The sequence below is a fragment of the Limanda limanda genome, chromosome 15, assembly GCF_963576545.1.
Source record: "Limanda limanda chromosome 15, fLimLim1.1, whole genome shotgun sequence".
NCBI lineage: Eukaryota > Metazoa > Chordata > Actinopteri > Pleuronectiformes > Pleuronectidae > Limanda > Limanda limanda.
Window position 1 is genome coordinate 1,120,997 of NC_083650.1, and position 15,783 is coordinate 1,136,779.

At 39.8% G+C, this 15,783-nt stretch overlaps 1 protein-coding gene across 1 annotated transcript in view; it reads left to right on the plus strand.

Moving 5' to 3' along the window:
• Nucleotides 1-15,783, plus strand: part of LOC133020731 (sodium/potassium/calcium exchanger 3-like) — a 103,659-nt gene that overhangs the window by 26,485 nt on the left and 61,391 nt on the right. Inside the window, exon 2 of the mRNA XM_061087428.1 lies at nt 5,934-6,059. Coding sequence (XP_060943411.1) covers nt 5,934-6,059 — 126 coding nt within the window. The remainder of the gene's footprint in view (nt 1-5,933; nt 6,060-15,783) is intronic.

The window sequence follows — 15,783 nt, forward strand, 5'->3', positions numbered from 1 at the left end:
TTGAAATTTTTAAAACTGCACTAGCTTCCTTCCAGGCAGCAGCAAAAAAAGCCATGTCAAAACACCTCTCTGGTCTGATTAGCAAACACTCTAATAGACCCAACATTTTATTTAGCACTATTAATTCTTTTATCAACCCTCTTAACTCCCCAGTTGCTGATGTATCTACTGATACCTGCGAGAAATTCGTTAAGTTTTTCACCAATAAAATAGAGAACATTAGATCATTGTTTACCCCCTCCTCATCACCCTCTCCACCAGATTATTCTGGTGCACCAGCTATTTTTAACCAATTTCAGCCCATTTCTCTCATTGAACTGCAGGATTTAGTATTGCACATGAAACCCACTGCATCCCCCCATGATGCCATTCCCTCTTCTATCATAAAGGATGTTTTTGATGCAGTTGGCCCCTCTATTCAGGTAATTCTAAACTCATGCCTCACATCCGGCACTGTCCCTACATGTTTTAAGCATGCGGTTGTCCAACCCTTGCTTAAAAAACACAACCTTGATGCTGAATGCCTAAAAAATTACCGCCCCATCTCTAAGCTTCCTTTTTTTTCTAAAGTTTTAGAGAAAGCTGTTTTGTCACAGTTGACTCCCTTTCTGACCACCCACCACATACTAGAACCCTTTCAATCAGGTGTTAGATCCCTTCACAGCACAGAAACTGCCCTGCTTAAAGTAACTAATGATCTGCTCCTCACTTTGGATTCTGGTGATAATGCCATCTTGATATTACTTGACCTTAGTGCTGCTTTCGACACTGTAGATCACAACATCCTCCTCACCCGCCTGGACCAGCAGGTGGGTATCAGGGAGACTGCATTACTTTGGTTCAGCTCTTACCTTAAACACAGGACTTTCTCTGTCTCAATAGGCCAGTTCTCTTCATCATCTGCCCCTGCCTCTTATGGGGTCCCTCAGGGGTCCATACTGGGTCCCATGCTATTCAGCCTGTATATGCTCCCACTGGGTGACATTATAAGAAAGCATAACATCTCTTTTCATCTCTATGCAGATGATTCACAGCTGTACCTGCCATTAAAATCTAGGGACTCCATCCAATCTCTCCTGGTCTGTCTTGAAGACATCAGAAACTGGATGGCCAACAACTTCCTCCAGTTAAATGGTGACAAGACAGAAATCATCATTTTTGGCCCCCCCAATGCAAGATGCACTGCTCTAAATAATTTAGGTTACCTCACTCCATTTGTCACACCCTACGTCAGAAACCTGGGTGTCATCTTTGACTCTGAACTCTGTCTTGACAAACAGATTAGTAATGTGGTCAAAACTAGTTTCTACCAACTTAGAGTGATCTCCCGCCTCAAAACCTTCCTATCTCATAAAGACCTGGAGATAGTAATTCATGCCTTTATTACACCACGGCTGGATTATTGCAATTCCCTCTACCTCGGCCTCCCCCAATCCTCACTCAGACGTCTACAGCTGGTTCAAAATGCAGCTGCACGTCTTTTAACTGGCACCAAGAGGCGTGAGCACATCACCCCCATTCTGGCCTCCTTGCACTGGCTCCCCATTCATTTTAGGATACAGTTTAAAGTTTTATTATTTGTTTTTAAGGCACTCAATGGGCTGGCCCCAGCCTACATCACTGACCTTGTACAGCCCCAGTCAGTCCAAAGGTCCCTCAGATCCTCTGGCAAAGGTTTTCTGCACGTGCCACGCTCACGGCTCAAGCAGAAAGGTGACAGGGCCTTTGCTGTCGCCGCTCCACGTCTGTGGAACCTGCTCCCTGTGGAACCTGCTCCCCCCCTCCATTTCTGCCTTCAAGTCTAGGCTAAAAACCCACTTTTACTCCCTGGCCTTCCTTTCCCCCTAACTGTTATTGAATGTTATTGCACTTTGTATTGGATATTAGGACTTATGGTCAATTTGTATTGTTATATTGTATTATTTGCCTTTTATTGTCATTGTATAGCACCGTATTGTTATATTGTATTATTTGCCTTTTATTGTCATTGTACAGCACTTTGGTCAGTTTATGCTGTATTTAAATGTGCTCTATAAATAAAACTTACTTACTTACTTACTTACAGATAATGTTACAGCAGGTACGTGTGTATTTACGTGGCTTTATGTTGTTGTTGTTAAGTGTTCATGTGTTGGTCTTATCAATCATTATTATTGAGTCTACTAATAGTAGAGGAATTGCTATCTTGATACACCCCATTTTTGTTTAGCCCATGCGAAAGACGGCACTAAAGAGGAACTCAAAAGGATGATCAAAATCAAATCACAAACATTAACAAAACAGGTGCAAAAATCACTGGGGAAGAAATATTTGACGCAATAGCCCTTATGGGCAGTGGAAAATGTCTGGGCCCAGTTAGGTTGTAGACCTTTTAAAAGCAAACTCACTCCCTAACTGGCTAGAACCTAAGACTACACTGCCCACTGTCTACCAGAAAGAATGCCAATATATGTTTGATTTTGGAAAAAAAAAAAAAGGACAATGAAGACAGAGCATCTAATATGTCTGTATCTCTCAATAATGCAGAGGATTTAACAGACTTCATTTAAGGACGGAGCTCCTCTAATAATATCAGGAGGCGTGTGAATGATATACAGGGTTTGGTTGTGTCTCTAGACTCACTAAAAGCTTTTGATGAATGTCAATATCAAATTTCCTTACAAGCGTGTCAGTAGTTGTTGAGACATCTTGCTTTGCCAAAAATGTTGTCAGTCCCACTTTCTAGTAAGAGAAGTTGAAGCTGTGGAACATTCTTTGCTGTATGATATGTAATGTAATATTCTAGTCCCTCTGCAAAGCATAAAGCTTACCAATATACAGGGTTTCCCCCAGTGCTGTATAGGCCTGGCGGACCGCCAGGCTTTACTCCCCCCCCCCCGCCAGGCTAAGCGTCGTTTGTTTTTTTTATTTAAAAAAATAAATAAATCCGTCACTCGCGCACATCAACAACACTTCACTTCCTCATTGAGACCCGATCCCCAAGCAACCATCCTATTGGTCCAAACAGTCACATGTCCCACCCAGACCCCTTCACTGACCGTCGGACATCAGAACGCTCCTTCAACACAGTGTTTTACTGAACGTACGTCCCCTTCAATGACCCTCAGACATCAGAACGCTCCTTCAACACAGTGTTTTACTGAACATAAGTCAAAACCAAACATAAACATAAACCTAGTCCGTTACACGGTTAGGCTGCAGCTATTTGGTTTTATTTATTTAAAAATAGGGTACTTCTTATTTCATACATTTTCCACAAATATGAGGAGGATTAAATAGCCCTACAAAGTTCTGTGTTTAATTTATTTCAAAGTAGGCCGACACTTGCCTGTGTATTTTGTTTGTTTGTTATTTTGTTGCTTGTCTGTTTGAGTAGCTGGCTGAAAGCAAAGAAGTAGTAGGCTTACCTTTTATTGGTAACCAAACTGTTACGGTTCATTGTTTCTGAAATAAGAGGCCTTACTGCTATGTTCACAGCAAACTTGAATTTTTTTAAATATTAAGAAGGGCTGCCACTAACGACTATTTTTCTATCGATTAATCTGACGACTATTTTATCGATTAGTCGATTAATGTAAACGATTAATTTTCCTCCAAAAAAATCAAATTGACCATTTCAATTCAGTTAATTTTATTTTGATAACAACAAACTGTATGTCACCATATAATGCAGCTTAAAACAAAATGTAAACAAAGGCTCAAATATTAAAGTGCAAAACTGTAGGTTTAAACTAGCAACTCCAACGTGATAAAAATAAATAAAAAAGAGGGCTAATAAGTTTAGTCAGCAGTGCAACTCAAAAAGATATCAAAGTATCTATTTAACCCCTTATCAAAATAAAAAAAGTTAGGTGTGCATATTAAACAAAGTGCAACATGTTTAGAGTATAAGAAACAATGGTGTCCAGCTCAAAATCTGACTCAACCCCCCCCCCCCGCGGCTGCCTTCTAGCAGCCCTACCACCAGGCTTAGCAAGTTTTCTGGGGGAAACCCTGATATATATATAGACTGCATATGGTTATTACATACATCACTAAGATTTCCCAGTCACAGGCAGATATGAATACGAAAATCTAAATGTGATTTTGAGATGAATAAATGTGAAGATACATTTTGAGCTGTTCATGTGAACCTAATGGACACGGCTCACCGTCTGTTGTCCCATGTGTAGAGAGCCTGTGGCTGCTGAGATGAGTGTGTTTACCTCTGTGACTGACTGAGTTGCACAGCATATCTGCTAGCATATGCTGCTATTTTGGTTAGTCATGATTGTGTGTGTCTGTGCATGTGCGTGAGTAACTCAGTCTTATGTCATGCACCTCCCCCCACCCCCTGGCATCTTATCTGTTACGTCATGTCACCATAGTAACTTTGGCAGTGGTGATGTATTCTGCTTCACTGAACCAGCAGCAAAAAGCTAAAACACTCACAGAGATCTGTCTGTGTTTGTGTGTTCACCAAGCTGATTGTTGTCAGTGTGCACTTTATGCGTGTGGGGTGGGGAGCACTAATTTAGGATAATTAAATATTATAAAGTATAGACTATACTATGGTATAGTGTAATTAAAATTCCTTGACAGCTTAAAGTTGGCTGGTGGTACATATTTTGGATATGAACAGCTTAAATGTAAAGAAATAAAATGAAAAAAGATTCTATTCATTTCTCTCATTTCTTATATAACCATTAATCAGTCCTGCCCATTGCAGATAGACAGTATGGTTAAATGAACAATAAATACAAGGTAAATACAGCAGTAAATACAAAGACCGTGGTTGTAGAGCCACGGAGGAGTCCTTTTTTGTTCGATATAGCTGAGCATAGGGCTATTTATAGAAGCCCCGGTGTACTCTGTACCTATGTCAGGCCCCGTTGCATGCTGGAAAAGGAGAGATGTTGGAGATGGGGTTCTGGAGGATACTCTGACCTATGGAGAAATATTTTTCTGAGTGGTAACCCATTTTGTTAGTCTTGTGTGTGAAGTTGCTCCTGCACATGTGACATGGTTTACAGCCCCTTCAGTGTTTAATTCACAGGTGACAGCAGAGAAAACGATTTCTAGCAAGTCATCAACAATGTAAACAGAGCTGGTTTCCAAATGTAAAAAAATACTCTTTGCAAATGCTTTATGAAGAAAGGTAATAGAAACTGTAGTTTGTTCAAATGAAACATAGAGCACCTTCAATATTTTGGACATCGGCTAATCATATCCCAAAGTCAGCTGGTAACAATCCAGGTGAACCTTTTTTGATTATATGGACCAATAGCTAATGAATAAAAGCCCTGATATAATTAGCTATTATTGGCTAAACCTATGCTTCCGAGCATGTATCCACTGTAATACTGACACATTCCTGCTGCTGCAGTCATCACTCCACAGTATCATGTTCCAGCTCAGTCTTTCTGCTCTTCCATTTTCCTGTGACATGGCTGTTTGCCAACCGCTGCAAACGTTTCATGTTCCTGCTGTTTGATAAATATAGCTGAGTGTGGTGCTATTTATAGAGGCCCTGGCGTACTATGCACCTAACTCAGGGCCTGTTGCATGGTGGAAGCGAAGATGGGTCGAAGGTGGGACACTTGAGGATACCGTGACCCGGGTGACTGAGCTGGAATGATCAGCCTTGTGGCGCTCAACGTGCTGCAATACTAATGTGGTGAAACTAGAAGCATGTCTCTATTATGCCTCTAGTATGCCTCTATTTTGAGAATATGAAGTAACTCCCTAATGTTCATCTTTAAGACCAAAAGTATAAAGGATCTCTCAGTCTGTAATTATGTGTTATATAAAACAACCTTTTTCTAGATGAAACATGATGGATTCACTGTCGTTCACCTAGCTAGCTGGTAGTTTGTTAACAAGAATAAGACTCACTGTGCAGCAATTCTAACCATCCCATCATCTCCCTGTTTGTCTCTCTGTAACTCTGTCAGGATATCATGCTTCCAGAGATGTGGACCTGGAGGAGGCAAGGTGGGACAGTCGTCACCTTCTACAAGAAGTCTTTGACAATGAGTCAAAGCTCTATTCTGAGCCTGAGAAAAACTGCACTGAACCAGGTAAGCTTGTGTGACAAGGTTAAACGTGAGCTACATATGGAACAGTTCATGTTACAGGAGCAGAAAGCAGTGCTCTGAGACATCAAGCTGTTTAAAGAACCGCTTGTGTTTTTTAAAGGCAAAGGCAGAGGAATTCATGTCTCCAAATGTTGTAAATGGTAAATGGATTTGTATTTATATAGCGCTTTTCTAGTCTAATGAAGACCACTCAAAGCGCTTTACAGTACAGTTTCACATTCACCCATTCACACACACATTCATACAGTGCATCTACTTGCAGCACTTTGTTATTCTATGGGGGGCCATTCAGGGTTCAGCATCTTGCCCAAGGACACTTCGGCATGCAGATGGTTCAGACTGGGGATCGAACCACTGACCTTCAGTTTGGAGGACGACCACTCTACCCCTCAGCCACAGCCGCCCATATGTTGATGCTTTGATTAGAACACAATCACATGATTTTGTCCAGAGACTGAATATAATACGAGCTGTTGGACTTACTTGGATCTAGTTTTATGCAGGGTTCCTACGGTCATGAAAAGTCATGGAATTGTAAAAATGTTAAGTGCTTGAAAAAAATAAAATCCCAAAAGTTTTGGAGAAGTCATGGAAATATGTTATATTCATATTTTCATGTCGTTCATTTACGCTGAGTTTTAAAAAATTCATATGCTTTTAAAAGAAATACGATCAAAATAAAAGCAGGCATATGCTCTCTAATTGAAAAGTTTGGTGGGGAAGCAGGCGGGATAATGCACTATGCCAGGGAAGTGTAGATTTAACCATGCTTGGGTACAAATGGAAAAGTACATGCCATGGGTTACAACAGACAGAGACCTCAATCAAACGATTGTCTCTCATTCGTTTGTGTCATTTAAGGTATACTGTGTGCTTTGGAATTCTCATTGTTAGCTTAAATATTAAATGTTGTCACTTTTTCATGTATACTCCGAGATTTCACAAAATGTTTGGTCATGGAAATTTGTCCACCAGAAGGTCGGTGGTTAGATCCCTGGCTCGAAATCCGCATCCTAAATTGTCCTTGGATAAATACACGCAATTGCTACCGACAGTGCATAGACAGTGCTTTATGAATGTGTGAGAATGGGTTACAGAGACTAATACTTATGCTGGAAAGTGCTTTGATAAGTTGTCCATTCACCCTATTTTGACTCATTATAAAATTTGTTCAAATATATATTTTTCTTACTTTAAGAAAAAAGCTTTTTTATTGCTAAGTCAAAATAGATTTAACAAATTAACTATTATCAGTTCAAATATACAAATATAAATAAGTGCAAACATATTATCCCTTACATCTTAATAAATTTACAAAAAAAAACACAAAATATATAAACCCTAACCAAATACAATAACTTAAGACTAAATAACATTTTCAGTCTCTAATACAGCAACATATTCCGTACTCCGACCAGGCCAGGGATGCTCACGCTGCCGACTCATGTACTTGACATGGAGTCACACAAGCTGTAAAACAGGGCGCATCCCTCTTCTTTCAAATGTGTTCCATGTCGTTAGGTGTTTCATTAAGTTTGTTGTGTTACTCCCCTCAATCTTCCTCTCAGTTTATCGGCGGATTGCAAAAAACAGGGTGTATAGCAGCAGTTGGAGGAGAGAATAGATAATGCTGGAGCGCAGGAAATCTGACCAGGCAAAATATCTGAGTGCAAGTGCAGAATTATAGAAAAAGCAGAGCAAATCTAAGCACAAGCAGGGGTTATGTGACACAGGGTTTTGAGGGAAAGCATAACAAAATCTGAATGAAAAAATCAGTAAGTCTAACTCTTAAACTGAAATGTCACGCCTGAGATTGTATTTAATGAAGATCCTGGCTTTGTCTTTTTTTATTTAGTTGTGTAGGTAAACTGCTTAGTCATTACATCCTGTATGATGATAGAAATATCCTGCCTCCCCTTCCCTTCACCTTTACAAACACACCATGCAGTCTCAGGAGACCGAGGCTGAAATATGAGCAGCACTACCTCTGCTGAGGAGCCAGAGACAAACAGAGAGAGAAAACAAGCGGGTGTTGAGATTGAGATGAAAGCTGATGAAAAACTGTCTCAGGTAGAAATTCTCTGTGCTCTCCTTCAAACTGAAAGCTTCCAGCGTCAGCACGTGTGCATCCCTGTGTGTCTGCTAGTTTCTACTGAGTTACCAAACACTCAGATGCCTTGTGTTTGTTTCCCTGTGGGCTTGTGTATGTGTATGCGTGTGTGTGTGTGTGTGTGTGTGTGTGTGTGTGTGTGTGTGTGTGTGTGTGTGTGTGTGTGTGTTTTCCATGTGGCATCTTGGGGCTTTACAAGCCAGACGCTCTGCCAAGCATTCTCATAGTAAACGCCACCTCTATCTAATGCTTGCATGCAAACACATACACACATTCCTCCTTCCAGCAGTTTGGAGATGTGATGATGGATAGTGCAGTCTGACTGAATTTGTATGGAAAAGCTATATAAACATATCGTTTATGTGCTGTTTCCGTTTAATTACGCTTTGTCTCCTTACCTTAATAAGGATTATTCCTGCTTTTCCTCACAATGTTCTCCTTACGCCTCACTCCCTCCCTTCTGTCACTGCATTATTGTCTGTTCAGCGCTCTCGTTCCCCCGAAGCACTCACTTTCTCTGTCAACTTTGGATTTTTCCGCCCGTCTCATTTGTTTATGTTTTACCAGACACAATCAGTTCAATTTCAAGTTGTTGAGCATTCGTGTTTTGCACTGAAGAAACATAAACACACTGAGGAGATGGTTGCTTGTGCATCTTTGTGCATGCTGCCCATATTCTAACGCAAACAGACACATACTTTTTCCATGTAAACTAATATTGACTCTTAAGTACAGCATTTAAACCTTACTTTTTCTCAAAGAAAGTGAAAATTTCATTTCATGTCCTTAATTGGATTTGTTTAATTTGTTCAACTGTCTGCTTGATTAACCCCACAACCAAAGGACAGGATCGTGAGATGTTGAAGATCTTAGTGCATATTTCATAACTTATTTCAGGTTGAGTCACTAGACTGGCAAGTCAAATTATTTCACAAGAAAAATGTAGATTTTTGTAAGTGGAGGATTCATTATGTTGAGACTGACAGTTTTGTTAGGGAGCTAAATTTACCTTTGCAAAAGAGATAAAATGGTACTATTTGAGAATAAGGGAGTAGGATATTTGCTGGAATGAGCGTGAGATGCCTCTGCTAGGGAAAAGGGGATTCTATTGTTGTGCTTTCCCAGGAGCGGTTTGGGAGAAATAGCCTGGGTCCTTTTTTTTGTGGTGTACGCTTGAAAGTCTCCATGCAAATACGCAACAGAGGATCTTTGACACGTGGCAAATTTCCCAAAATAATGTTGCTTCTTCTGCTGTTGACTCGCTGGGGTCTGTGTGACTCCCTCAAGTGAGTATATCAATTGAACTTTGCTGAGCTGGATGCAGCATAAGAGGTATGATGGTCTTTATGAGAGATAGATGTGGCTCTTGAGGTAGATAAAATAAACCGTCTACCAAAGCTAAAAAAGAAACGCATCAGGATCCATTTCGTTTAAAGTCTGCACTGAGCACAAATGTTGGCTCAATGCATTTTGAGTCTGAAAGGTCAGGCATACACAAAATAATTTTATTGCGAAGCCCAGTTACTAGCTCTATCTGGAGCCTTCAACTGCCTGTCATTGTCTTTATATATGAATATGAGAATATCTAGGTTTGCTTATTTGTTAACTATGTGAAAAAAATAATATATATAAAAATAATAATACGATATATCAGGATGAAAAAACGCAAACATATGCATAGAAGACACTGAAATAGATGTCAAGACAGCTTATGGTCTAAAAATCTGACGACATTGTCATTGACGTCCTCTCCCTGCTGCACAACCACTCACCTGAACGCTCCAGATGTCTGTGTCGTTGTGAACCCGTCTGAGCTGAGACTCCCCTGCTGCGTTGTTCATGTATGAAATAAAAACTCCAGGCCGCACTTTCCAGACATTCTCCGGAGTTCATGTCTGAAAATGGCTTATAGGGATAGTTGTCTGAAAAATGTAATTGTCTACTCATCACTAAGCCTATGGAAGGGTGGGTGAAGTGTTTGAGTCCACAGTTTCAGTGGTAAACAGAAATCCAATGCAGTGAAGTAACTGGCGACTGTAAGAAATGTAAAAAAAAACACAGAATAACCCCCATGAAATGCCTTCATACTGCTCCTGTGGTGTCATACAAGTGTCCGTTAGCCCCGACATTCAAATTCTACCTCGAAACGCGAGGAATGCATAGATCAACGTTTCCTGATCCACTCAATCACCTACACATTTGACCTACAACAAACATTCGGAGTTTCTAATATCAAACTGTTTTTAACAAAAGTTTATCAGAAAAGTTCCTACAATTCAGTATACCATGCAATATCAGTCAGCAACTGAACAACCTCCTGATGCTGTTCGACACCCCTTAACTACTAGAGCTTTTAAATCAAATCACACACATGTAGGCTGTTCTTTGTGATCTCCTTTTAATAACTAATGTTATATTTTTCACAAATTCTCAGTTGGCATCTCACTTCTGCTATAGACTAATCCAGGTTGAAGGGCAACCAGTATGTAGGTTACTTCACAACCTCAGGACAGATGTTATGTCCCTTAAGAATATGGTGTGAAATATGTACATACACTGTCTATAGTGGTGACAAATTATTTATTTACATCCCTCTTGTGTCAGATGTAACTGACAGATGGGTTTTTTTTGCGTTTTTTTTTTAAGCATGCACTGTCATGACATACAGTACAGACTGAATGGTCATAGGACATGATGTACTCACTCATGATTTTTAGAATCTGAATTCCCCAAAGTCGCATGTCAAGGTTCATTCCAATAAAAAAAAAACATATAATGATGTAAAACTGAAAATCGTAACATTCATTTGTAGATAAATGCCTTTGTTTAATTCTCCGAATCCTTTTAACTTTTGGCCCTGACACCAATCTTGGTTGATTTCAGATATAGAAAGTGAGTAAGAAAGAAAGTTACCATCAAAACAAGATGGTTGAAAAAGGACGTCAGCAGTATTTGATTGACAGCTGATGTACAGCACAAAACAGCAAAACTAAGATTTAAATCGGACATGAAAACTAAAAGGAAGCTCTACAGATTAGAAAATGACCACACTTAGATCAAAAATTTAGTAGCAAATATCATTTCTGACTAAAACCCATGTTGAATACATGTGCAGGTGAGCAGCAGCATGACAACTTTATTAGTTTCATCTGACAAACCTGAAGCATCTGTGGTTGAACACTGTCTGTCATTGTTCACAGCAGCAGACTCATGAGTGAGAAAGTCCTGCTCTAATCTGTCAGAGAAGATGTTTGTGTGCATCTGTACAGCAGCCACTTTTGGCCCTGCACTCTTGTTTGTGCTCTAATTGGTCAGATCAATGGCACTTACTATCTCTTCTTATCTAACCACCCACAAAAGTATCAACACTCATTCACACAGAAGAACAAATGTTCTTACTCCCGGCTGGAAGAGACACAAGAGGACTTTCATTGACAATCACACACATGCATATATTTGTAGCAAACAAATGTGCATTCATCAGTTTTTTCATCTTGTGTTTGGTATGGCTGCACACGCATGCACACACACACGCAAAAACATTCTTCAATTATGCATTATAACAGTGGAGTGTGACGGATTAGAGATAATCATGTTTACGATTGCTAAATTTCTCCACTCGGCTCCTGCACCACAAACAGCAACCCCTGCCTCATTAGTATGCGTGTATTTATTTGTCTGCATTAGCGTGGGCGCCATTGTAGCAAAATACCCTGTCTGTTATTTTCCTCTGTGACTCATATCTCTTCTAATCTAATTCAATCATTGATCATGGCTCAGCAGACTTCTGACCTGTCTCATCAGTTACACTTAGGCTTATTATTTGCTCTATCATGTCTTCATGAACCATAAAACGATGACTCGTTACATTCTAATTACATTTCAGTGCGACAAATGGAACATGATTTAACGCTCCTTTGCGCTTTGCTTCTTTTCACTCTGCTCTCTCTATTAATTAGAAAGAGAAATGACACAAAAAAAACATTTGTATCATTGACATCTAGGTGTGTCTGGAATGTAAAATTAATTGTCATCACCTTGTAGTCTTTTAATTAATGTAAGTTTTAGTCAACAAAAGCTGTGCAAAGAGGGTTGATCACTGGAGCTGTACTCACTCACTTGTTCACTAATTCATTGTGCACAGTCTGGGATTAGTTTGAGATGAGCTGCTGAAGTGATTGCTCACAGTTCTTCAATGATATTCTTTAAACAAACATCTATGAAGTGTGGACGCCTTATTTAACCTTGCACTGACTCCTACCAATACCCTGCATAAAAAGAACTCAAAGTATGTAAGTGATACATCCATATGCAAAGCTCTTCAAGGTAATGTTAGCATTCCTTTTAATCACGTTGTGGAACATGTCTCTCCGTTGTTGTTTGACTACTTTTACATCTGATTTTCTGTATTCCCAAAAAATCTAGCTAACAATTCTTAAAGAGACACAAGACATTTTTGGCTGGCGTTTTTTTCCCTCTGCAGCACCACCTACAGGCCATATTTTTTGCCTGATTATTGGTAAGGCTTTAAGAATAGCTGCTGTGAGTTGTTTGTTTCTGTCAACACCACTGTATTGTGGAGTGTAATGACACAGTGTTTCAGGAGTCAGCATTTGGCCCAGTGGGGCTTTAGACATCTATTTCCTAGTCGATACTGTCAGTGTTCTGTGTTTTACTGAAGTTTTGCCCCATCTCCCAAAAGCCAAACGCTTTGTAAATCCTTTTAATAACGCTTGAGAAACTACTGCCTCGAGTCCTAGTAGACCATGATCAACAGCATGTGTCCTGCAGGTTTTCCCAACATGCAGCTAATTATCTGCTTAATGGGACCCTTTTCTCTTTTTCCATTACTGCACACTGAGCCAAAATGAGCCATAAAGGCAGGCCGAGAGTCTATCTGGAGACAATTCTGGGAGAATAGAGGAAGAAAAACATTGTAAAAAGTGGATATTAAAAAATATACAGAGTCCTGGAGTTATTGGGGGTTAAAGTGGCTCGGTCGGTCAGTCCACCACTTTCGGGACTGAACTGACATCTCACTAAATGGATTACCATGACATTTTGCACCGACATTCATGGGCCCCTGAATCCGACTGACTTCAGTGATCCTTTGGTGCCACCAGCAGGTCAAACCTTGCTTCTTGATAAGTCAATTTTGTTCCTATTTTCTAACTTGATCAAGATTTTCTCAAAGACCCTGTTTAGACCTGTTACTAGCATCCAATGAAGGACCATAAAGGTCGAAATTTTCACAAATAATCTAAGGACTTTTCACTCCTCTATGTGCCCATACAATGACTTGTTTGTGGCCACAATATTAACACTGACCACCACATAATGATTGATGAGTTTTTTTAAAGGGGTAAAATCTGCATAGCAGCGACACCATCTCCCGCTTCTCTGGTAAAGAAATCCCTGCAATCTGATTTATTTAGACATCATAGCCCATCCTTGCATGTGTTGTGTGGCCTGTGGTGCTTGGCAGGGCAGGAGAACAAACAGGTAGTGAAAGGCAGGAACCTTATGTATCCCCTGGTATGTGGAGCCCAGGAGGACCAGCCCTGAACATTGACTGTGGGTTAAGGCAGGAAAGGGGGCACGATTCCAGCTTTATGTAGAGAAGGCAGAGAAGGACATGCTGTGTGTTTGCCCCTATCCACTCTGTACTGTGTATGTATGTGCTTGTGCATTTGTGTTTATATGTGTGTGTGTTTACCAAGCCATCCCTTCCTTGCCCGCAGTCCATCTGTCACTCTAAGAATGCTCACTAGGCATGTCAGAGACTAGAGGCCAGCTGGGAGGGTGTGTGTGTTTATGTATGTGTGGGGATTGGAGATTGGGGGCGGGGGATCTCTGTCACGTCATATCAGATCATTTCCTGTTAAATAATCCCACCACCACGAAATAATCCAAAATCTGAGAGAAGAGAAACACACTATCAGTAGGAAGAATATTGGCTAATTGTCTGTTCTACAGTGGAATGAGTTCCTTTCAATGAACATTGAAAAGAAATCGGATGAGGTCCAGGTGTTGCACAAATAATTTTTTAATGCAATGTTAAGCTCAATGCATGGGCAATGTCATAGAGGTTTGTTGAGATCTTACGGTGTGCAGCGCTGGAATAGTTTTAATAAAAATTCTGGAGAAATTAAAATTAACACTTATCTTGTTAAGATAAGATTAATTAAGACATAACATCTGTAACCAAATAGATGTTCAATTTTTTTCGATTTTGCATCAGCAAATGAAATGAGCCTGATTTATCAGTTGATCATTTAAAATCTGCCATTAGGTGCCCACAGACATAGCAGTATCTGTATGTCTGTCCATATGCGCCAATATGAAAACTGTTATTTTACAGAATAAACAATATAATAATAACAACGATATATAATTTTGAATAGTAGGTTGAATTCGAAAATGTGATAGCGCTTATTGGCATTTTGGAACTGTGTGTTCACAGGAACTGTATAAATGTAAAGGCTACTTGTACAAGATGATCCATTTCTCTGCTGTTCCTGTGTGCATTAAATGCACAACATGGAAGCATTGTGTTTATCCATATTTTGGTGAAAAAAAATGTCTAGAACATGGTGAACATGCCCAGCATGCAGTAGGTGGGAGTGTGATCCTAAATTATAGATTTTGACACTTTAGCCTGCTGGGATGCCAAAGCAGTGATGCTCAGAGCTCCAGACAGACTCTTACAGTTGTGTGATATAATTTTGAACAATTGTGAGAGGTGGGGGCAGACTGTCATGAAAGTGTGCATTTGTGTGTGTGTGTGTTTGAGTGCCGGTGCATGCATGCTTAAAGCTGACATCTACCGTTGTGTCTCTTCTCCTCTGTTCAGGGAGTCATGTCACACTCTGCATAATGGTTTAACATACAGTGTATTACTGCACTTACTTTTCCTCTGCACAGGGACATGTCCACACACAAGCACAGACACATATTGAGATTATGTCTTGACTGTTGTATTACTCAGCAGAGTAATGGTAAAGCAAGCTACATATAAAGTGTTGGATTTAATCTGTCTATTGGTGGTGTGTGTGTGTGTTACAGCAGTCACTTGTGTATTTTTTATCCTGGATTATGTTTTTAGCAGAACCTGTGCAGCACAAAAGTGGTGTGAAGGTGTCAGGGGAACATTTAGAGACTGTTTTAGCGCCGCTGTGCTATCAGAATTTCACAGTATGATTGCCATCTCAGTCACTGTATCGCAGTATACAATAATGTTATTATCCATAAAATAATTGTTACCATAATAAAAAATGACATGTACATTAACTATTTAACTAAAGCATGTTAGTTTGCATGTTAGCACTAGTGGTGGAAGTATCCACATCCCAAAAGCACAAGATTTTACAATTGTAGTTGGTTAAGGTCCAGTTAATTTCAAATTTCTTTATCCAACTGAGACCAATGATTGTTTTTATTGTAGTTTTAAAGATTATTTATGTGGATTATTTTCACCATTTATATTTATTTACTAAAGCAGTTGACCGTTTACTTTAAGGCAGGGAAGTTTATGTGTCTTTCTATGGGGTCAAATCAGAGTCAGTGTGTTTCTGTCTGTAAATCAGAGTTAGAGGA